Source organism: Manis pentadactyla, chromosome 11, assembly GCF_030020395.1.
Source record: "Manis pentadactyla isolate mManPen7 chromosome 11, mManPen7.hap1, whole genome shotgun sequence".
NCBI lineage: Eukaryota > Metazoa > Chordata > Mammalia > Pholidota > Manidae > Manis > Manis pentadactyla.
Genome location: NC_080029.1, coordinates 120,136,755 through 120,164,351, shown reverse-complemented (window position 1 = coordinate 120,164,351; position 27,597 = coordinate 120,136,755). Strand labels below are relative to the sequence as shown.

Sequence of the window (27,597 nt, the reverse complement as noted above, 5' to 3'; positions counted from 1 at the left end):
CGGGAAGAGGTGCAGAGCCCAAACCCGCACTATCGCCTTTGTACAACCCTCAGGACCCCGGAACCGCACTCCCAAGGGCGAGGATTCGGACCCAGGAGGCTGGCTGCTCTCTGTCCCGCCCCAAGGCCATCGCCCCGCCCCTCGAGGGAGGGGCTCCCGCGGCCCGCCGGCGTGACGTAGCACGTATGTAGACGTCGGCGCGCGCCGAGCCCGGAAGAGGCGCGGGCCAGGAAAGTAGCTTCACGTCGGTTCTTCCGCGCCTCGATCCCCATGGAGCTCTGGCGCGGCTCTGCGTACGCGGGCTTCCTGGCGCTGGCGGTGGGCTGCGTCTTCTTGCTGGAGCCGCAGCTGCCAGGCTCGGCGCTGCGCTCGCTGTGGAGTTCGCTGCAGCGGGGGCCCTCGCCCGCACCACCGGGGCCCGGCTCCCCTGAGGGCCGGTTGGCGGCCGCCTGGGATGCGCTTATCGTGCGACCCGCCCGGCGCTGGCGCCGCGTGGCCGTGGGGTGAGTGCCTGCGGAACTTGCGTCTCTGGGCTTCTGCTGGAGGTGCGGACACTCCGGGCCTCCGAGGGCATAGTTGGCAGAGTTCGGGCACCTTGGGAGCTGGGAGGTAGAGCCCGCGCGGAAACAGAGGCTCCCGGGAGGCCCCTGGGCGCTGGTATTCACCCTGCCTCCTTGGCGAGAAGCGTCGGACGGCTGGGACGAGCCCTGGTTTGTCGCAGCCGCAGGGACTTACCGAACTGCTGCTGCTGCTGGGCGGGCCCCCGCCGCCCTTCTCCAGTCTCTGTCGGACCAGCGTAAAAGCCTCTCGTAAATCCCGCTCAGCCTGACACCTTCCTGTTCGAACCGTCTTCATTCCAGTTTCAGCAACTACTGCTCTTCTGGCGACTGCTCCTTTGCAGACAGAGATGCGTGGTCTTACCCACTTTGAAGACACTGTTCTGTCTCTTCTAACGAGTAGAGTGGTCGCTGCCTTTAGCTACCGACTTTCTTTATGCGTGTTTACCCTTCCCTAACGCCGTAGTCTATAGACACCGCCCTACTGAAACTCCTCTCAAAGCTCACTGGTGCCTTGACTTTCAAATTCTCCCTCTTTTTAGTCTTCATTATCAACTCCTCAGCCTTCCACGCGGTAAACGTCACCTGTTTCTTGAAAGTCTTTTGACTTTAGGGACACTGCAAATTTAGAGTTCTCCCAAATTGGCATCCCTCCTTTCTTTGCATTTCTTTCCGGGATTGTAATTATTCCCATCACACCAACTTTTAGTCCCTGACTGCGTTCGACTTGAATATCCAGCAATCATCTCAAAAGCAGGCTTTCCACCAAGTACTCTGCTTATTTCTGTATTAGAGTCAGGAAGGGTAAAGTAGAGCAAAGTTATGCTGAGGATTAAATGAAATAATGCATGGTACTCTAGCATGATGTCTTCTTTAAAGAGCAGCTGTTAGCGATCAACACATTTATTGTTTCTTCATATAAATGTCCTTTATCTCTTCTTTCAGTTCAGGCCCTTTCACCCACTTCCTTACCAGCTTCTTAATTGTCCTGTCTGGCTTTATGCACATTCATTTAACAAATATTCATCAACTATATGGAATGTATCTAGTCTGTGCTAGATTCTGAGGATACAGAGATGAATGTGAAGCAAGGTCCCTGTCTCATTCTTTTGAAGCAAATGTATTCATTATTGGATTAGTCTGCTCTGGCTACCATAGCAATACCACAGACTGAGTGGCACAACAGGAATTAATTTTCTCGCAGTTCTAGAGGCTGATGGTTCAAGATCAAGGTACTGGCAGGATCGGTTTCTGGTGAGTCCTCTTATCCGGACCTGCAGATGGTCTCTTGCTGCGCACTCACATGTCTTTTCCTCCGCACGTGCTCTCCTGGTGTCTCTGCCTCTTATGTGGAACCAGTCCTTTAGATTATAGCCTCGTTTTACCTTAATGACCTCCTTAAATGGTCCCTGTCTCCAAATACAGGCACAGTTACGGTTAGGGGTTGAGCATATAAATGGGAAGGGGAACAAAGCTGTCAATAATTATGAAAAGTGCTTTGAACTAGCAGTAAAAAAACAAGATAGCTTTGTGTCCCACAGGATTACTAATTCTTCCACAATCAGGTTCCAGACAAAGCTCCATTTGAGAAGGTGATGTTCTGTTTACATTGTTACATCACAAATCACTTCCAAACTTAATACTTTAAAGCTTGGTCATTTTATTTTGTCGCATTAGTCTGAGGTAAGATTGGGCTCAGCTGGGCAGTGGTCACTTGCGGTTTCCTGCAGTTTCAATCAGATGGTGGCTGGGACTGGAGTCATCTTAAAGCTTAACTGTGATTGGCAGCTACAACCCCCTCTGACGTTTTCACTTGAACACCTACAGGTGTTCTGTGCAGCTATTTCCCTTTCTCAAAGCACAGCAACTGGGTTAGGAGCCAGAATGTCCAAGGGGAAAAGGTACAAACCTTAGAGCCTTTTATGACCTAACCTTAGAAGTGCATAGCATCACTGCTACCGTAGTCATTGGGCCAAGTGGCTTTAAGTGGGGAGAACATAAAACACACCTGATGGAAGGAATGTCAACATCGTATTCTGAAAAGAACATGTGGGATGGGGCCTGTTTTGGCCAACTTGGAAAATATATTCTGCTATAGTGACTTTTATGGGATAGGCCCTGGAGAAGAAAAGAGATTTCTCCATAGGAAGGTGAGAACCTTCATAGGAAACAGAACCAAATATGAAAAAGTAGTAGTTTGGAAACGGCATGTTGGCCCTGTGTTTAGTGCAAGGATCTTATGGTAGAGAGATGGCAAGAAATGGTGCTGAGAAGGGCCTTTTGTATCAGGTGATGGAAAGCCATAAAGGTTTATAAGGAAGTAAATAATACTAGGTTCTTTGCAGAGAATAATTTGTGGCAGTGTGAAGGGTAGATTTTTTTTTTTTTCACGAAGAACATTATGTTTACTCGGCTCCCCCCATCACCAAGTCCCCCTCCCACAAACCCCATCACAGTCACTGTCCATCAGCGTAGTAAGATGCTGTAGAATCACTACTTGTCTTCTCTGTGCTGTACAGCCCTCCTGCTGCCTCACCCCCACATTATACATGCTAATCTTACTGCCCTCTTTCTCCCCCCCCCATCCCTCCCTTCCCACCCATCCTCCCCAGTCCCTTTCCCTTTGGTAACAGTCCATTCTTGGGTTCTGTGATTCTGCTGCTGTTTTGTTCTTCAGGTTTTCTTTGTTCTTATACTCCACAGATGAGTGAAATCATTTGGTACTTGTCTTTCTCCGCCTGGCTTATGTGAAGGGTAGATTTTGAGAACCTGCTCTAAACCTGTTTTGACAGTCACATCATTTGTGTGGGTAGCAGACATTCAATGGTAACATTTCTCATTGCTTGCCCAAAAGGATTTTTACCTAAAGATGAGGATATAGGAAAAGGGGAGAAGATTCAGTACTTGTACCAGAATTGGTACCTTTCACAGGCCATTCTTTATGACCAGTTTTATTTTGATAGCTTTTAAGATTTTAGAGTTTTGGGTTTTTTTTTTAAGTTTCCCATTTGAACGTTAGGAATGGTGATGCGCATTACCCAGCTGAGTTTCCAAAGGAGACAGCAAGCTGCTAAAAAGTTCAGTTCGATTATTTTTTGTTTTGGGCTGCAAAATATGCTGACAGTTGTTCCTTTCAATTTTTTTTCTTGTAACTTTCACAAACTCAACTTCTTGGTTCTCATCTTTAAAGAATCAACCTCTGTTTAAGTTCTAAGCAGAACTAGATATAAAGGCTATGTGTTCTGTTGGAGTTGCTGTTTTCAAATACAGGTATCCCCCAGACTCAGGAGCCAAATCAGTTGGGATACATATTCCAGATAGGGCTGTTTGGTGGAAATCATATCCCTCACTATCCAAAGTCTGAAACTCAGAACATGCTGGAGTCTGAATGCCAAGGATACCTGTATTCCTAGCAGCCACCCTTCAGACATCTAATACTCCTTTCAGTAGAAATAAAGGACACTTTGTAGGAGGTGGAATAGAGATTAGTTTACGAGGCATGTTTGGTTTATTATCGTGTAAGCCTGTGAGAGGAATGTGTTTTAAACATTGTTAAGCACCTGTCACAGCATGTCAATGTGTTTTATGCATTGAAAGGCATAATAACTCTTTATGCCTTTCCAGTTGTCCAGAGTAATTGTATGTGAAAATTTGAGTATTTAAACGCTGTTTCATAAACAAAAATCTTCTCTAAAACATGGGTTTCATAGAGGAAAAATTTAAAAATCCTTGTGGAGAGGATGCAGTCCGTTTGTGTCACAAAGAGGGATATGTCTCCCCTTGTTCTTGTAAACTTTCCCTGAGCAATGTGAATACCTAGCCTACACATAAACCTTCTGAAAATTGGTAATTTTTAAATTACAAAAGTAATGCATACTGTTAAAAATTAGAAATATCTAATGAAAAATAAAATTCCTCTCCCTTACCCCAATCTCATTCCTCTTTCTAAAGTTTGCTACCCTTGATAATTTGGTGTATTAATTTCCCAATTGATATTTTTAAAGGAGACTAGAAGGAAACATTGTAGCTATATTGTACACTAAAACCCAGTCCACTGGGCCTTCTTTATTGATGATTTTACCTTCTGGTATCATAGCTGCTCAGAATTAACCCAGAAGCCAGCCACCCTTATCACCCAGAGCTGTTTCGGTTGGCCTGCTATGAGCCTTGCTCTTCCCAGAGGCTGGGAGTTGATGATACGGGCATCTCGCCACTGGCAAGAATGACATCCCCAAAAGACAGAGGCAGGAATAAAGGTGCCCATTGGGAAGGTAGGAAGACCTTATCTAGCTACCCATATTACTTGGTCCTTTTCTTTTAAGGGATGATTTTTAGCAAAGAAACATTGACTATATAAACATTGATTATATTTTCCATGCATACACAGGAGAGGCTATGCCAGACAACCTTAGTACTTTATAATTTCTGAAGAGCCAGCCAGGTGATGCAGCCCTGACTACTTGCCAGCCTTTTCCAGTTCATGGATGGGCCCAGTGAACACCTGCCAAGTGATGAGTTGTTGCAAGACCACAGGTGTGCTTAAGTCTTTTAAGGCACCACTCAACTGGCAGCATTTAGACATTTCAGTGTTTGGTGTATTTTACCACCATCCTATTGTGTCTTTGGAGGGACAGTGTCTAATATTTGGCTTCTGACCAAAACTTAATTTTGCTTACTCTGCACCAAGCAGCACTCCTAAGCATATGTTAATTTATTTAACCTTCACAACAGCTCCCTGAAATAAATACTCATATTATGCCACTTTATAAATGAGGAAACTAAGACATGGGAATTAAAGTGACTTGCTCGAGTCACACAGCCAGAATGAAGCCAGTTTGGCTCTGCCAGCATGTTCTCAAAAATGCTGTGCTTGTGTTACCGTGATGGCTTTGTTCCGAAGTGTCATCTCTTTTTGTAACTAGTGTAAAAATTTGCCAAACTACTGAAAAGAGTCCTGTATTCTGATATTAAGACAGACACCAGATAGAGTGATCTTCCTTCTGCTGTTAACTCTCCATCTCAGGTTTCAGATCCATTTCAGCTGTTTTTCTGTTTGAGTACAGGTCTCTGAAGCACTTCCCTGGTGTTACATGCAAAGTAGCTGCCCCAGTGCTTCTTTCTTTCATGCTGTCTCTCTCCTTCCTTCCAGAGTCAATGCATGTGTGGATGTAGTGCTCTCAGGGGTGAAGCTCTTGCAGGCACTTGGCCTGAGTCCTGGGAATGGGAAAGATCACACCGTTCTACATTCAAGGAATGATCTAGAAGAAGCCTTCAGTCACTTCATGGGGAAGGGAGCAGCTGCTGAGCGCTTCTTCAGCGATAAGGAAACTTTCCATGACATTGCCCAGATTGCATCAGAGTTCCCAGGAGCCCAGGTCTGTTTGGTTCATTCACCAGAAGTAAATTAAGATAGGGTGGGAAAAGATACCTTTTCGTCGGGTTCCTAGAAGCAACCAAGCAACATTTTCCTCCAGTTTTCCCCAAGATGGTGATTGTTGAGAATCCAGTTCTACAATGTTTTCCCTTTTTTATAAAATGGTATATCTGATCTTCGATTAATTCTGCTGTTTCTAGTCAGTTCAATTCGGCCAACTTTTATGATGCATTTTTTTAATTAAGGTATCGTTGATATACACTCTTACGAAGGTTTCACAAGAAAAACAATGCGGTTATTACATTCACCCTTATTATCAAATCCTCCCATACCCCATTACAGTCACTGTCCGTCAGCGTAGCAAGATGCCACAGAGTCCCTATTTGTCTTCTCTGAGCTATACTGTCTTCCCTGTGACCCCACACACATCATGTGCACCAATCATGACACCCCACAATCCCCTTCTCCCTCCCTCCCCACCCGCCCTTCCCCACCCCTTCCCTTTGGTAACCACTAGTCCCTTCTGGGAGTCTGAGTCTGCTGCTATTTTGTCATGATGCATATTTACTGAAATTTTGGTTCTGGTTCACCCATTAAATTGATTTTTTTTTTATTACCCAAGTTAGGGTGTAGGAAAGATACCTACTCCTAACTTGATTGGATGTTGCTTATGGCTGAAAACTTGCAGTAATCTTATGGCTGAGTCTTTCCTGAGGAAGAGAACAAGGGCAGACCTACAGAGAAGGTAGTCCAAGCTTTTGCATGGGAAAGGAGGCTGGGTCCTCACCTCTGCTCTGCTGGTCCAGAGCAAGGCTTGTCAAACTCAGCACTATTGATGTTTTGGGTCGGTTAATTCTTCGTTGTCAAGGCTCTCTTTAACAGCATCTCTGGCCTATGCCCACTAGATAACAGTAGCACTCCCCTTCTTCCCCAGTTGTGACAGTTAAAAAGGTCTCCAGGGATGGTCAGTTGTTCCCAGGGTGGAGGAGAGGAGGGAAGCGAATCACTGTCGTGAGACCCACTGGTCTAGATCGGTGGTTCTCAGACCTGAGACCTGAAACACAGAATCACTTGCGAGGGTTATTGAAACGTGGATTCCTGGGCCCTGCTCCCAGAGTTTCTGTTTTGGTAGATGTAGGATGAGACCCAAGAATAAGCCCTTCTGGCAGGTTCCCTGGTTACATTGATGCTGTTACTTTTTGAGAACCACTGGTGTCTACAAGGTAGAACCTGTCAGGAGGTGCAGAGAACTGAAGAGTCTCCCTGCCACCTGGGATCCTGAAGTCCAGGGGCTTGCATGGTCTAGACGCTTCCTTGAGGCTCACACAAAGAGGCAGTGCTGGAGCCAGAGACCCAACCATGGCTCCTGTGCTCACCCCCAGCATGCCTACTGCTGCGGGAGCCCTCACACTTCTTGAGGCCTGGTTTGGTTGTTCATTGCAGTGTCTTTCCACCCCACTTCCCACAGTTCTTCTTACCTAAGATCTTCCTTTAGCTACTCACCACAGTATGGGTGTGGTTCTCTCTAGGGAAGCTCTTAATGCAATTTTTAATTGGTAGCATTCACAGGCCATTTTTTAATACCACTTTTATTTTGATAACTTTTAACATTTTTAAGTTTTTTTTCTTTTGAAGCTTCCCATTTGAAAATTAGAAGTGTGCACGGGCATTACCCAGCTGCATTTCCAAAGTTGACAGTGAGCTGCTAAAATTTCAGTTACAATCATTTGACAGCTGAGCTCAGTAGTGAGATTCTGATTTCTTAACAAAGAATCTCAATAATTCTAATATGAGGATGAGTCTACTGCTTAAAAGTCTTTAAGACTGTGGTGTTTACACCTCCAATTTGATTCCTGTTCTGTTCTCTGCTTTGATCCTACTGTTTGCTTCATAATGCAAAAGAGAAAAAGGAAAAAAACTATACAAACTTAAGCTTTTTGATCGTCAAAGTTATTTCTTAAAATTATAAAACCTAAGTGTGTTACTTATATTACAATAGTCTGACACTTCCATTTGGTGCCTTTTCAAACTCCCTTATAAACTTAGGGCAGATTGGCTGATAAACAATAAGTATTATATGAAAACTCTAAAATCCACTTCATAAAATCTTAATATTTCTGCAACAAAATCAAACAAAACTCCTAGACCAGATGACTTCACCGCTGAAATTTGTCAAACATTTAGTGAAGACCTAATACCCGTCCTCCTTAAAGTTTTCCAAAGAGTAGAAGAGGGAATACTTCCAAACTCATTGTATGAGGCCGGCATCACTCTAATACCAAAACCAGGCAAAGACACCACAAAAAAAGAAAATTACAGTATCCCTGATAAACATAGATGCAAAAATACTCAACAGAATATTAGCAAACTGAATTCAAAAATACATCAAAAAGATCATCCACCATGATCAAGTAGGATTTATTCCAGGGATGCAAGGATGGTACATTTGAAAATCCCTCAACATCATCCACCACATCAACAAAAAGAAGGACAAAAACCACATGATCATCTCCATAGATGCTGAAAAAGCATTTGACAAAATTCAACATCCATTCATGATAAAAACTCTCAACAAAATGGGTATAGAGGGCAAGTACCTCAACAAAATAAAGGCCATATATGACAGACCCACAGCCAACATCATACTTAACAGTGAGAAGCTGAAAGCTTTTCCTTTCAGGTCAGGAACAAGACAAGGATACCCACTGTCCCCACTTCTATTCAACATAGTACTGGAGGTCCTAGCCACGGCAGTCAGAAGACAACACCAAGACATAAAAGCCATCCAGATTGGCAAGGAAGAAGTCAAACTGTCCCTGTTTGCAGATGACATGATATTGTACATAAAAAACCGTAAAGAATCCACCCCTAAACTACTATTTCTAATATCTGAATTCAGCAAAGTTGCAGGATACAAAATTAATACACAGAAATCTGTGGCATTCCTATACACTAATAATGAACTAACAGAGACAGAAATCAGGAAAACAATTCCATTCATGATTGCATCAAAAAAAATAAAATACCTAGGAATAAACCTAACCAAGGAAATGAAAGACCTATACCTGAAAACTACAAGACACTCTTAAGAGAAATTAAAGAAGATGCCAACAAATGAAAACACATCCCGTGCTCATGGATAGGAAGAATTAATGTCAAAATGGCCATCCTGCCTAAAGCAATCTATAGATTCAGTGCAATTCCTATCAAAATACCAAAAGCATTCTTCAATGAACTAGAGAAAATCATTATAAAATTCATATGGAACCACAAAAGACCCTGAATATCCAAAGAGATCCTGAGGAGGAAGAATAAGGCTGGGGGGATTATGCTCCCCAACTTCAAGCTCTACTACAAAGCCACAGTAATCAAGACAATTTGGTACTGGCACAAGAACAGACCCACAGACCAATGGAACAGACTAGAGAGTCCAGATATTAACCTAAACATACATGGTCAATTAATATATGATAAAGGAGCCATGGATATACAATGGGGAAATGACAGCCTCTTCAACAGCTGGTGTTGGCAAAACTGGACAGCTACATGCAAGAGAATTAAACTGGATTATTGTTTAACTCCATTCAGAAAAGTAAACTCAAAATGGATTAAAGACTTGAATGTAAGTCATGAAACCATAAAACTCTTAGAAGGCAACATAGGCAAACATCTCCTGAATTTAAGCATGAGCAACTTCTTCCTGAATGCATCTCCTCGAAAAAGGGAAACAAAAGCAAAAATGAACTCATGGGAGTACATCAAACTAAAAAGTTTCTGTACAGCAAAGGACACCATCAACAGAACAAAAAGGCATCCTACAGTATGGGAGAATATATTTGTAAATGACATATCTGACAAGGGGTTAACATCCAAAATATATAAAGAACTTACACGCCTCAACACCCAAAAACCAAACAACCCGATTAACAAATGGGCAGAGGAGCTGAACAGACAGTTCTCCAAAGAAGAAATTCAGATGGCAAACAGACACATGAAAAGATGCTCCACATCACCAATCATCAGGGAAATGCAAATAAAAACCACAATGAGATATCACCTCACACCAGTAAGGATGGCCAGCATTGAAAAACTAAGAACAACAAATGCTGGAGAGGATGTGGAGAAAGGGGAACCCTCCTACACTGCTGGTGGGAATGTAAGCTAGTTCAACCATTGTGGAAAGCAGTATGGAGGTTCCTCAAAAAACTAAAAATAGAAATACCATTTGACCTGGGAATCCCACTCCTTGGAATTTACCCAAGGAATACAACTTCTCAGATTCAAAAAGACATATGCACTGCTATGTTTATCACAGCACTTTTTACAATAGCCGAGATATGGAAGCAACCTAAGTGTCCATCAGTAGATGAATGGATAAAGAAGAGGTGGTACATATACACAATGGAATACTATAATATGGTAGAAGAAAGAAACAGATTATACCATTTGCAACAACATGGATGGAGCTGGAGGACATTATGCTCAGTGAAATAAGCCAGGCGGAGAAAGACAAGTGCCAAATGATTTCCCTCATTTGTGGAGTATAACTGAAGCAAAACTGAAGGAACAAAATAACAGCAGACTCAGAGGCTCCAAGAATGAGCTAGTGGTTACCAAAGGGGAGGGGTGTGGGAGGGCGGGTGGGGAGGGAGGGAGAAGGGGACTGAGGGGTATTATGTTTAGCACTCAAGGTGTGGGCGATCCCGGGGAGAACAGTGTAGCACAGAGAAAGCACATAGCGGATCTGTGGCAACTTGCTGCACTGATGGACAGTGACTGCATTGGGGTGTGGGGGGGGACTTGATAACATGGGTAAATGTAGAAACCACATTGTTTTTCATGTGAAACCTTCATAAGAGTGTATATCAATCATACCTTAATAAAAATAAGTAAAAAAAAATCTTAATATTTCTCCCCAAGACTTATAGTAAATTCTTCTAGACATTATAGTTAAATAAAAAAAAAATTAAAGCTAACATGTCAAAAGACCAAATTTCAGCTGTTTTATCACAAAAAGTTTTTAATTTGCCTATACTGAGCTGTTACTGTTCAACTGAATCCAGAGATATGTCAGTACAAACTGTGGGGGTAAAAGTGAGGTTTAGCATCTGGAATTGTTTGTTTAGTCTGTGCCTCTGCAGGAGGCTGAAGACCAGGAAGATGGGGTAGTTTCCTTCTACCCAGGCAAGGTTATATAGGCTTCTCAACATTGATAACAGAACATCAGCCTTGCCTCCTACTTGTCAGTTTTCGAAGCACATGAATCCATCCTGAGCGATGTGGAATACCAGCCTTCAATTATCTGCTCTCTGCTGCCCGTTTCTCAGCTGAGAGGTGCGGTGTTTAGGAGACAACATTGCCCTCTATTAGCGTCCGTCACCTTTAGATTTATGCCACATTTTGAGAAAGGAATTCCTATCACATCAGAGTGTTTCTTCCTTTCTCAAAATTTAGCAACCAACCTCTTCTTGTAAGACAGACAGCACCTGCCCTGAAGGAGCAAGTTCTGCACCCAGATGATAATAGCCCACATGGGCAAGGGCTGTAGAAGAGGTTTGTTGAGCATATAAGGGCAGCCAGGGATCTGTGGGAGGGGAACAGAAAACATTTCGGAAGAGGTGAGGCTGCAGCTGATTCCTGAGAAGTAACGATTTGCCAGAGCTTGGGAAGGGCAGGTATCCTAAGGGAGGGAAATGGCGTGTGCTGAAGGCAGAGAGAGAGGAAAGCAGGCTTGGAGAACTGCAGGTGTGATACGGAAGGGAAGGCAGGGGATGAAGGTAGGAAGGGAAGCAGGGGGCAGGTAAAGAGTGACCTGTGTGTGCCTCACTCAGGAGTTAGATTTTAGTTCATTATAGAATCTATGGAATGGAGGAGGGTAACTGAATCATATACTCGTTTTGGTAGGATCACGTTGTAGAAGATAACATCTATCCATACTTATCATTTGTCCTTTACCTGTTCTGGCTACTTAGAAGCTGCAGGCTAAATTTGATCTATGGTTAAAGCAATTATACTAATTTTCATGGCTGGCATATATATATTTTTTTTTAACTCCTCCTTATAACTTATCTGTTTCCTTATGACTGGATTGTCTGTTTACCTATGGTGTTTATGATTTTTATTGACCTCATCTGTGTGTCATTGTAAAGTCACCTCAAGACTTTTTGGGAAAACATGGGCCAGAAATTAATTTGATAAATTTAAAAATTATTAACCTTGGGTAACATAGTTGGCTCAAATACTGTCTAGTAACCTTGAACTATCTTGCAGCACTATGTAGGAGGAAATGCAGCTCTGATTGGACAGAAATTTGCAACCAACTCAGATTTAAAGGTAGGTCAAATTCCCAAATTAAAACCTGTGCCTTTCACTTAGAGTTTCAATACTTTTAGGAGTAAGAATGAATGTCTATTCCTTGAGTCAACTTACAGACCACCTAGTATGAATGTGCTAGATGCTGGGGCCTCTTGTTAGGAAGCACCATAGTAATAGGAAAGCAGTAATAGCTAATGATTTCTGAGCACTTACAGTGTGCCTGACATTGTCTTTAGTGCTATACATAGATTATCTCATTGAATCCTTGCAACAACCAATAAGGCTGGGGGTGCTGTCTTTGGCACTGTTACTGTCTTACTTGTAAGACATGTAACTTGAGGCTTAGAGAGGTTCACAGCTAATCAGAAGTGGAACTATTCTAACCTAGGATCCTAGGGCCCATGTTCTTAAAACTGTACTGTGTAGTGGTTAAGAGTATGTGGGCTCTGGAGATAGTACCTGAGACAGGATTATACAATGATGAGAGAACATAGTTAGCTGTATTGTGAGCCTGGTTCCACAGTGCTGAAAAGCAAAGGCCACTAGATGAAGGCCAGGAGGAACTTTTGAAGTGCTGTGTTCGAAATAACATGTGAGTAAGAAGGTTCATCATTTGCTGTGAGTGGAGTAGGTGTGGGGGAGGCAGTGAGAAGCCTACTGCTGTTTTCCTCCTGTAAAATGATTAAGGTTTGGAGTAGAGGAGCCAGAAGAGGAGCAGCAGCATGTGTCTAAAGCCTGCGAACATGCACTCATTTGGTACTAGAGCATACGAGAAGACAGAGAGCATAGACTTGACAAATATGATTCCAGAGTAAACAGACTTGAGAAGTGCAGACTAGATATAGCTACTGGTGATAAAAAGAACCATGAACAGCCCTCTGGTGTCGGGGAGCAGGCCTGAAAGTCAGTGTGTGGGTTGGCACAGAATCAAAATCCCAGAGATGGACCCAGAAATACAAGTAGATGATCAACAGTTTGAAAAAATTCATATGGCCCTCACTGTACACCAAAAGATGGATGTGCTTAGATATGGAGAGCATATTAAAGTGTGAACATTCACATTTTAATGAGAATGAAATTTCTTATGAAATTTTAGGGTAGAAAATACAGATTTTTTTGTAGTCATGGATAGGAATTAATTCCCAAAAAGAGATGAGAAAGTCCAGGGCTGACCTCCAGAAATATTACCAGTTAATGGATAGAAGAGAAGACATAATCAGTTATAACCTCATTAAAGAGAGCCCAGGCCTTCCCATCAGAATCCTGGGCATTTGTGTGTCTCCTGACACTGAGAAGTAATTCTAGCCTCTGGGAGGACAACACCCTGGAAGTCATGAGTGAATACAAGATTGGCCTCTCAATATTGACCTCCCCCTGGGACCAGCTGCTTCTGTGGGTTTTTGTGGAATGAGGGCCCAAACCAGGTCAATTGAAAAGCATTGTAGTTAAACAAGTCTGGCCTTGGTAGAACATTGAAGAAAGAAAAGGAATGAATACCTGCCACTCAATCCTTACAGCAATCTGATGAAGTAAGGTATTATTACCTTCTAAACATGAGAAAAGAGGTCCAGAGAGGTTAACTAATGTGCCCAAGGTCACCTAGCCAGTAAATGATGAGGCCAGGATTCAAATGCCATGCTCTGCCATGACTTTGCCACCCTTTGCTGCTTTCTCAGAGAGATTCAGTTTAACTTGTTAAATGCCTCTCTACATGGACTGAGTAATCATCTGAGAATGATGAGAGATTAAGGACTAGGTATTTTCCAAAGGTAATAATAATAACAATAATAGCCAACACTTATGTAGCCCTTACTTATGCCAGGCGCTGTTTAAGTGCTTTACATATATATTAACTCATTTAATCTCACAATGCCACATAAGGGAGGTCTTTTTATTATCTCCATTTTGTAGGTAGGAAAAATGAGGCACGAAGTAAAACTATCTACGGTCACATACCTAGGAAGGGGTGGAGCTGGGGTTTGAACCCAAGTGCTGCAGCTCCAGAGTCCACACTCTTAATACTGTATCGTGGCTCAAAATAGACGCTGATGGATATAAGAAAGGCACATTTATTGGAATAGAAGCCAAATTGCAGAGGGAAAACAAGGTCTTTAGAAAATATATTTGTAGAATTTAGCCAAGAATTAGAAGTAGATGTTGAGTTTTTCAAATGCTACTTCTGCATCTATTGGGATGACTGTACGATTTTTGTTTTTTAATTTGGTGTATGGTAATTACATTGATTTTCGAATGTTAAACTAACCTCACATCCCTGGGATAAATCCCACATGGTTCTGATACATTTGATATATTGTTGGATTTGATTTACTAAAACTTTGCTTAAAAGTTTTGCATCAGTTTCTATGAGGGATATGGGTCTGTATTTTTCTTGTATGTGTGTCTGGTTTTGGTATCAGGGTAATACCTTATAGAATGAGTTGGAATGTGTTTCAGATTTTAAAAAAGAGTTTTATATAGAATTGGCATGATAACTTAAGTTTAGAACACCTGTAAAGCCCTTTAGGCTTGACATTTTGATGTGGGAAGGTTTTTAACAACATATTTTATTTCTTTAATAGATAGAAATTCAGACTTTCTCTTTCTTGAGTGAGCTTTGGTAGTTTTATCTTTCAAGGAATTTGTCCATTTTGTCTACATTGTTGAATTTTTTGATATAAAATTAATCATGATATTCTCTTATATTTTTAAGATCTGTAGAATATGTAATGTTCTCTCATTCCTCATACTGGTAATTTACATTGTCTTTTTTATTTTCTTGATCAGTTCGATTAGAGATCAGTTTTGATGTTTATCAAGCTTTTGGTTTCACTAATTTTTCTCTTTTCTATTTAATTGGTTTCCGTTTATGTTGAGTTTAATTGCTCTTCTTTTCTAGTTTCTTAAGGTAGAACCTGAGGCATTAATTGAAACCTTTCATGTTTTCTGATATAGCTGTTTAGTGCTATAAATTTCCTGTTCAGTACTTCTTTAGCTACATCCCACAGATTTTGATACATTGTATTTTTCTCTTCATTCAGTTCAAATTGCTTTCTAATTTCCCTGTGATTTCTTGAGTGGGCTATTTTTATAGCCCATGCATGGATATTTAGAAGTGTTATTTGGTTTCTAAATATTTGGGGTTTTTACAGATATCTTGCTGTTATTGATTTCTGCTTTTATTACATTGTGGGCAGAGAATATCCCTTTCTGACTCCTTTTAAATTTATTGAGACTTTTTTTCTGGCCTAGAATATGGTGTATTTTGGTGAAGTTACACATGCACTTGAAAAGCATGTTATTTTCTGCTGCTGTTGGGTGAGTGTTCTATAAATGCCAGTTAAGCCCAATTGGTTTATAGTGTCATTCAAGTCTATATTCTTACTGGTTTTTCTAATTTATCAGTTATTGAGAGAGGGGTATTGACATCTCCAACTATAATTGTAGACTTGTCTGTTTCCCTTGCAGTTCAAAAAGTTTTTACTTCGTATACTTTAAAGCTGTTATTAGGTGCATAACTGTTTAGGATCATTATATACCCTTCATAAATTGACCCCTTTATCATTGCTAGGGATAAAGAAAATCATTTCATAATGTTCTTTGCTCCAAAATCTATTTTGATTAAAATAGCTATTTCAGCACCTTCTTTTGATTATTGTTAGCATGATTTATCTTTTTCCATCCTGTTTTTAACCTATTTGCATCTTTATATGTAACATTTTTTTTGTAGGCAGCATATAGTTGGGGCTTGCTTTTTAATCTACTTGGACAATATCTTTTAATTGGGCTGTTTAGGCCATTTACATTTATTGTGATTATTGAGGTTAGGTTTAAATATAACATCTTGCCGTTTATCTTGTTTGTCCCACCTTTTTATCTTCCCTTTTTCTTCTTTCTGCATTCTTTTTATCTTCTCTGGCTTATTAGCTATAATACTTTGTTATTTTAGTCATTGCTTTAAGGTTTATGTGTACATTTTAGCTTACTACATTCTGCTCTCAGGTGATACTGTACCACCCACCACTTATAATGTAAGAACTTTACAATAGGGTGCTTTCTTTTCTCCCCTCCAGTGTTTATGCGATTATTGTCATATGGTTTACTTCTGCATATGTTATAAGCCTCTTACTATGTTGTTAATATTGTTCTATAGATAGTTAATTATCTTTTAAAGAGATTTAAATATAAAAAGACCTTATGTACTTGTCCAGTAACCATTTCTGGTGCTCTTCCTTTGTTTAGATCTGTATTTCCATCTGGTATCATTTTATTCCTAGTGCCTGAAGGATTTGTTTTAACATCTCTTGCAGCACACATCTGCTGGTGAATTCTTTCAGACTTTGCATATCTGGAAACTCTTTGCTGGGGCATTTGTAGGGCTTACTCAATTTTTTTTTCTGTTTGTTAGGGATCACTGTCCTTTCCCAGCATCCAGATGTTTTGAAAACCATTGTTTTCATGTGTTTTGTCTGTTTTTGTTGTTGTCTCAGGCAAGAGGGTAAATCTGGCCCTTGTCTTATCTGGAAACTAAAGTTCTAGCCAGGAGTTAGAGAAAAGAAATAAAATGGTAGAGATAAGACTTTTTACAACTGGCAACTGATGGGCATGAAAGGGGAGGAAGGGTCAAGGCAGAAAGGGAAAGGAGGTGTATTTTCACCTAGAAGCTGGGATATCTTAGATACATGAAAGAGCCTCTGTACAAACAAGCAGTTAATTAGTAAGTAAAACTGTCTTTTGAAGCTTCTGGATGGGGCATATTAGATGTGAAATAATTTCAGTGGTCTCTGGGAACTTTCTTTAAGTCCCAGGCCAAACCCTCATTGTCCGGTGGTTTCAAGCCTGTCGGCCTGGCCGTGAGTGGCGTCCAGAGCCGGCATGGCGGGAGCAGCAGATGGAAAATGGCTTCTAGGAGGACTAGCCTGAGAGGGCCTTCAGTCACATTTGGAGTTGAAGGAAAGGTTTTGGAAAAGTTGCAGAGCACCTCCCTCGAGACTTTCTAAATTGAGATGCTCTTTAATTCTCACGTTTGGAAAGCTGTCCTTTTCACGTAAAAGGTAAGTTTGGGAGGGAGCCTGAGCCCACAGATTCGGTCACCTGGCTGGGGGTTGTTGTGATCCTGAGGCTCCTTTCTGTACTGTGTCAAATTCAAAAACTGTTTTAATCCAGCAGCTTCAAGCAGACACCATCCCCTGTCTATCTGCCTACATAGAATCTGAGTTGGCAAAGAAAAGAAGGTTGGGTAGGGTTTTTCTGAGTCTGCTCAGGCTGCCATAATAACGAAGTGCTACTGACCGGATAGCTTAAAGAACAGATAATCGCTTCCTCACACCACAGTGCCGGTGGCTGAAAGTCCAAGCTCCAGTTCCCGTGGCTCAGTCTCTGGCGAGGGCTGCTCCCTTCCCACTGTGTCCTCGCGTGGCCTTCCTTCAGTCGTGGCAGTGGGGGGAGGGGCGGCTCTCTTCCACTCCTCCTAAGGCCTATGGACTACGTGATTAAGACCACCCCCAGGATCTCCTTTAACTACCTCCTAAAAGCCCTATGGAAACACCAGCACACAGCAGTCAGGCTTCAGCAGGTGGGTTTTGGGAGGACGTAAACACTCATTCCCTTATGGGTGTATGGCAGTCAGCTGTGTAGGTACTTGTCTAACATATATGACATGGTTCTTTTGTCATTCCCTCAAAAACTTTCAAAATCATATTTGGATTCCATTATTTTGTTGAAATGAATAGAAGTGGCTTGGATATACCTTCTCAGTTACTGTACAGATTCTATGGGAGACGAGACAAGTCTCCAATAGACTTCGTATTTCTTGTGCCCAGGTTCTTCTTTGCGGCCCAGTTGGTCCAAAGCTGCATGAACTTCTTGATGACAGTGTATTTGTTCCACCAGAGTCGTTGCAAGAAGTGGATGAGTTCCACCTCATTCTAGAGTATCAAGCAGGTAAGAGAAATGAGTAAGTAATGGTATAAGACTGATGAGGGGTGTATTCTCATACTAGGGTGTGATTGTGCTAGAAATGTGTCTTTGTAAATTGTCAGGATCCTGCTCTTGCCTTACCAAAGGTCCCTGACCTCTTGGTTCTGTTGAGCTGACGCTGGCCATCATCTCAACAGTGATGGAGTATTACAGTATTGAAGAAAATTCCCAGGTCTGTACAAACAATTGATCCGAACCCAAGAGAAAATCAGGCATCTTGAGTAAAAATGAAAATGGGTTAAACACATATGTAAAGTTTTTATTACTAAGAAAAGAGGACAGGTAACATGCTCAGTCAACTCTGCAGGATTCTGCCCTAGGCCTTCTGGCCCACTATTAAAAGCTGCTTAGGAGTGATCCCAAGCCTCTGGCAAACTACCTTTGAAGGATTTTATTTTGCCCTGGGTGTATAAGTGGAAGTGTTTCTATTTAACAGCCCTTAAATTCCCATTATATGATGGGATAACAGCCATGTTCTATCCCATTATATGATGTTTCAGTGTTTATAAATCCAAGTCTACCACCAACCCCACCTCTAGTAGGTTTATGTGTTAGAGTACACAGATGTAATTTCTAAAAGAATTCTAAATACCTGAACATATTTTAATTGTTTATTTTATTCTGTATATTTGCTGCTGAATCTTTCCTTTGCTCAGAACTCAGACTCTTACATTTCTGACTGAACACATCACTAATTCAAGGGAAAGACTCAAGCATCTACCAGACTGATTGGTGCCTTAAAACAGTACTTAATAAGCTTCCGGGAACTGCTTCCAAGTCAGCGGGTTAAGAGAACCTCACCTATTAGAGTAATTAACTTTAACGTAAGATATGAAATACAGTGCTTCTTGAAATTATGCCTTTCTCCAAGTACAAAAAAATTAATTGTTTTTTGTTTCTGGCTCTTTTTTTGGGTGCTTACTGGAATCAGTCCACAAGGAAGGGCAAGGTCTGAAAATTAGGAACAGAGTGTTTGGAGTAGGCAGTTCACATTTAACGATATACAAGTTTTCGCTTTCTCTCGGTTTTAGTCTCCCCAAATGGGGACTCAGAGTGCCGCGCTTACTGCCTGGAGACTGTGGTAAGCACTAACAGGCTAGTGTACTTAGCAGTGTGAGCTGCTTAAATGAAAGGCATCAACAAGACTGGAAGGGTCTAGAATAGCTAGAGAAGTGCCTTTGAAGGTGCCCCTGCTGCTCCCCACTCCAGACTCGCCTTGCTTCACCCCACTGGTGCTCACATCCTGAACTTGGGACCTTTCTGGTTCCTGATTTCTGTCATTTTCCCTGGTGACTACCGAGTGGAGACACCGGTTTCTTCAACGAGACTTTGTGGTTGTATCTGACAGCCATGCCTGCGTGCAGTTAAGACAGCAGCACAGCTTATCTTGGAAGGAGATCATCTGCATCCTTGGGTTTAAATGCTGCACACTTCAGTTTTCTTTTCATTGCCTTATTTTTGTAACACAGAGCAGCAGCCTTCCATTAAACGTCGTAAGTTTTGTTTTCACAAGCCCCAGAGGGAACCTCGTTGAGGGGCAGCAGCCCTCGGGGCCACTCTCTTAACAGAAATCCGTCCCAGCTTCTCTCTAACCCAGATGAATACGTTCCCGCAGAGGATCCGTCACCTTTGTTGTTCCTTCTCCTCTCCTACTAGACTTCCCGGAGAGCCTGTTTGCAGGCTTTGGGCTGGAGGTCCAGGGAGTCACTACATAGATTTAGCTGAGTTAGTGGCTGAAGGGCAGGCTGATAAACTGAGAGAAGGGGATCACTTAAATAAATTCAAAGCTTTCCATCAGTCCTGTGTCCCGTGGAAACATCCAGTGAACAGCTCTCCATATTTCTCCTTGTCTTTACCTTGTGGAAGCCTGTTTATTTTTGCTTATCTCAATTTTTTCCTGAATAAATTAGTTTATTTTGGGTGCTGTGTGGCTCTTTTCTCCTACTTGTTAAGTTAGGCAGTGCTTCTTAGCAGCTGCACTCTTAAAGGGTCGGTTCCAGGCTTTGCCCTGTAGGGAATACTGATGGCATGTATTTCCTCCTGTACAGTCTTGTTAGTTAGGGAAATGCTGGATTTGGAGTTTGTACCATCGTTTTTATTATTATGGGCATTTAAGTCATCAGTCTGTTCTCTTCCCCGTTTGTTCCTCTGCTAATTCAACCCCGTGGCTGTGTGCCAGGTGCAGAGTTGAGGCAGTAGGAATATGAGAAGGTAGAAGATGACGTGGGCCCGCCCTCAGCTCACAGTTCACCGCAGGAGATGGACTGTTGCGCACATGATTGCACAGCCATGTGCCGTGTCCGGTAATAGGGTGCAGCCGCGGCCTGGGGAGGGAGGCAGTTGAGTCTGCCTGGGGGTGGCAGAGTTGGGAAAGGCTTTGTGGTGGGAGAGGAGCGTCCGTGTGTTGGGGCCTTCAGAGATGAAGCAGAGTGGACCGCCCCTGGGTATTTTCTTTGGAAAAATAAGACATGGGCTAGGAGTTAAGATAGGATTGGTGTGTTTTAAGAAATATAATCGTTGGGTTGAGGTTTAGCAAATAGGCTAATGTCTTTTCTTCTGCTTTCATAGAATTTTATGTAAATGTGTAAATGACTGACAAAATGTTTTTCAGGGGAATGGATTTAGTAAAGCTGGACTCAAAACAAAGGAAGGATGGGTTCTCCCAGCCTTGACACCTGCTCTGGAGTAAAGCCCTACGCTTGCTGCACACATGCACACTCCTCACGGGGAGGCAGGGCTTCTGTTTGGAGCGGCCTGTTGTGGAACAGAGGAAGCAGGCTGCCAACTACCATTGGCAACCACCCTGCAGTATGAGGAAACCCTGTGCTGTGGTTTTTCTGCTTTGAAGAAAAACTTTCTGACAGAATATCCAGTAAATATGATAGCAGTCAATGAAAAACTAGGTTTCAGCATGTGGATTTTAATTTTGTAAATGGGACAAATCCTATCTGCGGAGGGAAAGCTATGTAAAACCTAGATGAGAAGTCCTTGTCCCCCAGGCTCTGGGAGCACCTCCATGCTGGTGGGACTGGCTCCCCCTGGTGATCAGGGGAAATGGCCCCTAGGAATAGCCCTACATGTTGGCAGAGCCTTGGAGACCTTTAGGCTAACTGAGTTTCAGAATTTCTTGCCAAGTCTTTATGGAGAAGAAAGTGAACTCTGCATGTTAAAGCTTCTGATTGTGACGCTTCACCAACCGAGCTCAGAGAGGGCCTGTCACTTTCTTGCTAAAGGACTCACAGCAATGGTGTAACTTGCCAAATACTTGGCAGCTGTGAGGTCTTAATCAGTAGTTCATTGCACATCAGGATCTCCAGGGTTGGGGCCTTGCCTCTTGCACATTTAAAACTAGGTTCTCCGGGAAATTCTGTTGCATGGCACCTGCCAAGAGCCTCTGGTATGGATGTGCACAGATTGCAGGTAGTTATGCATGGAGTCCAACTCCTCCCCACTCCAGAAGACCCACTCTGGCCTCCCTCTGCTTAGATCAGATCAGCAGATACCGAGGGGGCTCCTGTTCAGTGGACTGTGACGGGTGCTCTACAATCAAAGACCTACAGTGTTCCCTTTAAAGAGCTGGCAGTCTGGGGAGATGCGGCACAGATGTGTGAAAGGTTAAATAGTGATACAGGTTTGAATAACTAGTTCAGGATATTAGAAGAGAGAATGCAAAGCAAAATAATTAATCACCGGACCATTTAAAGGCAAATCTCTGGATGCTCAAAGCAGTGAAAGTGCACTTTAGGCTGGAGCAGTTGGCAGCCATTTAGGGAGAAAGTAGCACTTGAGGTCTTGAACAGCCATTTTTCCAAAGCAGCTCCCCAAGAGGAGGCTAGAGCAGGCAGGCACTCTCGCCCTCTGGGTCAGATGCCTGGAGAGCACCAGTGGGCAGCAGGGAGAAGGGTGCGGTCAGCTCGACCCTCGGAAATGTGGCCTCCTCAGGTCCCAGTTAAATGAAAGGTGTTCAGGACACTGCTGGGAGGGGGAAGGGGCTTTGAGAAGGGCAGCATGCCCTCTGTGCAGGGATGTGCGTCCTGTGCACCACATGCTGGTACGTGGAAGTCATGCTGTTGCTCTGGAGCTGGGAAAGGCTACGGGCATCCTGCATTTGAGGGCTCCGTGGACGGTAGAGCCTGCTCGGGACTCGAGGGGAGCTACCTGCCAGCCGGGACAAAGCACCCAGACTGTGTCTCTGTGTTTGATGGGCTGGGGTTTGGGTTGTTGTTCTGCTTTCTTTACCGACCATATCCTCCCAGATGCAGTGCCATGCTTCCCTTAGGCCATCACAGCCAGGGCCACTCATTGGGAAGCCAGCCTGCCCAGAGCCAGGGCTCCAGTGAGGTCCCTACAGGCCCCCCACAGCTAGGAGACTTAAAGCCTCTTCCTTTTCTTCCCGTTGTGTTGACTGGGCCTTTCTAGGGGAGGAGTGGGGCCGGTTAAAAGCTCCCCATGCCAACCGATTCATCTTCTCCCACGACCTCTCCAACGGGGCAATGAATATGCTGGAGGTGTTTGTGTCTAGCCTGGAGGAGTTTCAGCCAGACCTGGTGGTCCTCTCCGGATTGCACATGATGGAGGGACAGAGCAAGGAGCTCCAGAGGAAGAGACTCCTGGAGGTAACAGCTCTATTACAGACCTTCACAGATCGCAGCTGGCGTCCTTCAGATCCCTGCCTCACTCGGCTTCCGCCTTGTCCTTGGCCCTGGCCTCCCTGGGACCACCTCATGGAAGCTAGCTTTGAAGCCTGCCTCCTGCCCCAGTGAGGCACCTCAGGCACGGGCAGCAGCTTGAGTCAGACAGATTAGGACATCTTCTTGGCGAGCCTCTGCATCCTGTTTGCAGAATCAGACGTGCTGCAAGCTGCAGTGTTTGTAGTTTGTGTCCTCTGTGTCCTCCGTACTGTCTCAGTTCACATCGGCCACACTGCAGTCCCTGCAGACTCACACGCAGCTGAAGCCGAGTGCTCCGTTCAGGTCCCCAGGAATAGGCTGGCTCCGTGAACACACAGGGGCGGTTCCTTGTGCTCTCTGAGTATAACCCCAGTGCCTCTCTGCAGAGCCTAGTTTTCCCTGTTGGGAAAAGCATCCCACATCCACAGAGGCCACGGTGGCCCACATGGCTTGGAGCTTTCATGAGGATGCAGAGGCAGTGACAGGAGGCATTGCCTCTCAGGACCTGATCCTTTCTCCCCTCTCGCCTAACTTCTCTTTCTAAAAGTGCTGTGCTCTTCTCTCCGCAGGTTGTGGCGTCCATTTCCGACATCCCCACAGGCATCCCGGTTCACCTAGAGCTGGCCAGCATGACCGATGGGGAGCTCATGCGCAGCATTGTGCATCAGGTAACCACACGGGCACCATGGGGGGCCCACATGGGTCCTGATCCCCATGGGGCTTGCAGACAAGTGCCTTTGGTTGGACCAGCTGTTTGGGTCCCCGGGCCAGCTGCCAGAGGTGTGGTTGTCATGTCCCTGGTCCCTGGAGATTCAAATAAGGAGCCAAGACTGCTGTGGCACAAGGTCTCCTCCTAGGGTAGAAATGTGGTAGTTTAAGTGGTAGGTTCATAGGTCATGTTTCTCCTGAATTGGGGGAGTTGGAAGTGAATGGTTTTTGGCAGTACCACTCAAGAGAGAACTGTGAAAGCCCGGCTCAGCTTTCAGCTGAACTTCCAGAAACTCAGAGAAAGGAAACGGGGAGCTTCACTCGCTCAGCACCAGGCATGAGGGTGTTCGACTCCTGCCTTTCAGGAGTAGCAATGATGAGATAAATCCAAGAGCGCGATGCTCAACAGCACAGTCGCTGGACACCTGGGTGGGAACGCCAGCTTTGCTGCTTGCTAAGCTTTATGAACTTAGGAAGCTACTTAACCGTCCATTTTATTTATTATTTGACCTTTTTAATGGGCAATATATTCATCTGACTCAAAATGCCCAAGTATTAAAAGCTACACGATGAAGTCTCCCTCCTGCCACCTGTACCACCATTAGGAATCTCCTTACTTTGCTCTGTGTCCCTCCAGAGTTAGTGTGTGCGAATATAAGCAAATACGGGAATATGTCTTGATTTTTTTCATCCCTTTTACCCTAAAAGGCGGCAGAGCATACTGAGTGCATCACTCGGCACTCTTTTTCTCACCTGCCAGCACGTGGGGAGCATCCTCAGGCCTCTCAGGCCGCGTGGTTCACGTGCCCCGGGTCATTCACCCTGCAGCTTCCTGCTGGGCGTCTTGGTTTACTGTCCTTGGCTACCCCGCACAATGCTGCAGCAGATAATTTTGTATGTGATTTCATTTTGCCTGAGTACATACGTATGATAAATTCTCAGAAGTAGAATTGCTGAGTTAGAGCATAAAAAGCATTGTAAGTCTGATATTGCCAAATTGCCCTCCCTGAGAACTGTCCCAGTTTACTTCTAGAATTCTTTACAAGTGCTTATTTCCTCATATCTTTGCCACCAGAATGGGATTACAAAGGTGCATTCTTACTAGTCTAACAGGTGAAAAATGGTATTTGAGTAGTTTTTTTAAATAAACTACTTTTTAAGGCAGTTTTAGGTTCACAGCGAAAAATGAGTACAATGAAGAGAGCTCCTGTGTCCCCTTGCCTGCCCACCCACAGCCTCCTGCGCTGTTACGTTTGTCACAGCCGTGAGCCTAATACTGAATCGTCCTTATCACCCAGAGCCCATGGTTTACATCAGGCTTCACTCTGGGTGTTTTTTAGTATAGTTTTTATTTGTATTTCTCTTTTTGAGGTTATCTTCTCACTTTTTTTCCTAAACAAGCCACCTTTATTTCATTTTCTGTCTAACTGTCTACTTCACCTTCCTGAGCCTCAGTCCCTCCTTCCCTCGGGGGTTACAGTAAGACGTGAATGAAATCAAGCCGTTAGCTCGGTGCCTGGCCTGGAACACGCAGTAATGGAAGGGCTACATTAGCAAAGGAGTAGGCCATTTATCTTTAAATCACACACACCCCTGCCTACCTACCTACAGACATACAGGGGCTCATCTGTTGCACAAACGTTTCACCTTACATACAGGTCTCTGGTTTTAAGAAGTGAAGTTGCTAAGAAAGACAGAGGTGGACATGGTGGTTCCCCTTAAGGTAGAAATCAAGCCCAGCAGCTCCTGTTTGGTACCCTTTTTCACACAATGTTCTTCCTAAGTACAGTCTTCCTACCCCACATCTGCTTAAACAGCTTAGACCTAACACAAAACTATTCTCCATTCTCCCTGCTTCTTGTTATTCATACATGGAACCATTATGAGGCTGACTGTATGTTGCAAGGGCCTTCTCCATTTTACTGGTGTAATGCCTGCTGACATTCAGGAAGTGAGTCATGTTCCAGTAGTGGTAGGAGGCAGTGTATGCAAAGGCAAAAGCTAGGCTCCACAGAAACACAAAACATGCATCTGGGCCCTTTGTCTTACAGCTATAACAAAAGACTGGGTCTAAAACAGTGTTACTGTGACTTTCCAGTTTATCCCAAGTGATAATGAAGGTGGAGATGGTTAGAGGTTTAATAGCCAAAACAGTGGCCCATGATCCGTCCCTTCTCTAGCCCATTCTTGGGGAGCAGGCAGTCTACGGTGGGGAAGAAAGATGCTGCACTGCCTGCCTTCCCTGAGCGTGGCCATCGGCTGTGTGCCAAGCTACCTTAGGAGCTAGATGTCCACCAGAAAGAGACCTGTTTGTTTCTGTTAGCAGGTCTTTCCCGCGGTGACTTCTCTTGGGCTGAACGAACAGGAGCTGCTCTTTCTCAGCCAGTCAGCATCTGGACCTCACGCTTCCCTCTCTTCCTGGGACGGTGTTCCCGATGTTGGCATGGTCAGTGACATCCTCTTTTGGATCTTGAAGGAACATGGGAAGAGTAAAAGCAGAGCCTCGGACCTCACCAGGATCCATTTCCACACGCTGGTCTACCACATCCTGGCAACTGTGGAAGGACACTGGGCCAACCAGCTGGCAGCTGTGGCTGCAGGAGCTCGCGTGGCCGGGATGCAGGCCTGCGCAGCAGAGGCCATAGATGCCAGCCGAGTGTCTCTGAGGGCTCCGCATGAGTTCATGACCTCCCATTCGGAGGCAGGCTCCAGGATCGTATTAGACCCTAATGAGCCAGTAGTAGAATGGCACAGGGAGGGGATATCCTTCCACTTCACACCAGTATTGGTCTGTAAAGATCCTATCCGAACGGTGGGCCTGGGAGATGCGATTTCAGCTGAAGGACTCTTCTATTCAGAGGTACACCCTCACTCTTAGCAAGGTTGTCATGGCCAACCGGAAGGAGAGCTAGCCAACTGAAGAATTACAGGAATTATAAGTGGTTTGGAAAATAAGTTTGAGGGTGTCAAATAGTTCTAGATCTAAATAAAAGACAGCCAAAGAAGCAACAGCAGATTCAACTGTATCAGCTACATTCCAGCCTGTTCACAATTAAACAGACATTTCAGGTTTTAATCAAAATTTAGCTGTCTACTAACGAGACTGGGTTTTTGTTTTTTTATGTTGTGTGTTACGGGGTAAAAACCTGATTCCCAAATCTGACTTAAGCAATGTCGTCAGGTATTTTAGGCCCAACTCCTTGGCCCCCAGGAGCACGTCAGCTGATGGAAGCCCTTCCCTCCTCGCCCCTTCAGAAGTGCACGCTCGCACCTGCCCTCCCAGGCTCTCGGGAAGCCCCACGAGTTCTCACGTTCTCGCTCAGCTCAGCACGATGGGGCAGGGTCATGGTCTCCATTCAGTGTTACCATCAGAGTATTCAGCGAGCACACCTTCTGAGCCGTCCACTCGCAGACGTAGGGCAGAGCCACAGTAAGGACAAATGAGACCCCTCTGTGCTGCTCAGTCCCTCAGAGGCCAGGAGCCTTGTGGAGCCTGTGAGGGAGTCAGTCCCTGCAGGTTTTGGCCGGGAGGACCTGCAGGGTGGCATTGTGAGCCAACCTGATTCCATTCCTTCCTTGGTGCCTTAGATTGTAGGGCCAGCCGGTCAGAGGCTCCCGTGGCTGGGCCCAGCCTCCTCACGCAGCTCTGGACATGCCGTCTGCAGTAGATTGATTTTTGTGCATTCTGATCATTGGAAGGTGTGCTTATACAACTGGAATATGCTTCTGTGTGTATGACAGGTCGTGTGTTTTACATTGACACATCCACCGAAGAGTTTGACCTCATAAAAGCCCCAGGATCATCAACAAATTTGTCGTGTTATGTATTTATTTTTTTATAAAATCAAGGAGAATTCTGTGTGCTTTTAAATATATTAAAAACAATTTACATTTCAGGAATCCTCAGTCTATTTGTAATTGATTCGGTTTCTACCACCACATAAATCTTTACAATCCTGAAAAACTTGTAAGTTATGTGTATCTGCTCTTGAGGTAT

At 44.0% G+C, this 27,597-nt stretch overlaps 1 protein-coding gene across 3 annotated transcripts; it reads left to right on the top strand.

Moving 5' to 3' along the window:
- The first annotated feature begins 190 nt into the window (after nt 1–190).
- ADPGK (ADP dependent glucokinase) lies at nt 191–27,500 on the top strand. 3 transcript variants are annotated; one of them, XM_036907796.2, is made up of 7 exons: nt 191–503; nt 5,707–5,932; nt 12,202–12,264; nt 18,066–18,186; nt 22,642–22,838; nt 23,462–23,560; nt 25,927–27,500. In XM_036907796.2, exons 1-7 carry the CDS (start codon nt 271–273, stop codon nt 26,476–26,478), a joined length of 1,491 nt encoding a protein of 496 aa, XP_036763691.1. In that variant the 5' UTR covers nt 191–270; the 3' UTR covers nt 26,479–27,500. The 3 variants fall into 3 exon arrangements, with proteins under 3 accessions (XP_036763691.1, XP_036763690.1, XP_057344940.1); XM_036907795.2 differs by having other exon boundaries at nt 25,924–27,500; XM_057488957.1 differs by lacking the exons at nt 5,707–5,932; nt 12,202–12,264 and having other exon boundaries at nt 368–503; nt 25,924–27,500.
- Nucleotides 27,501–27,597: the final 97 nt, after the last annotated feature.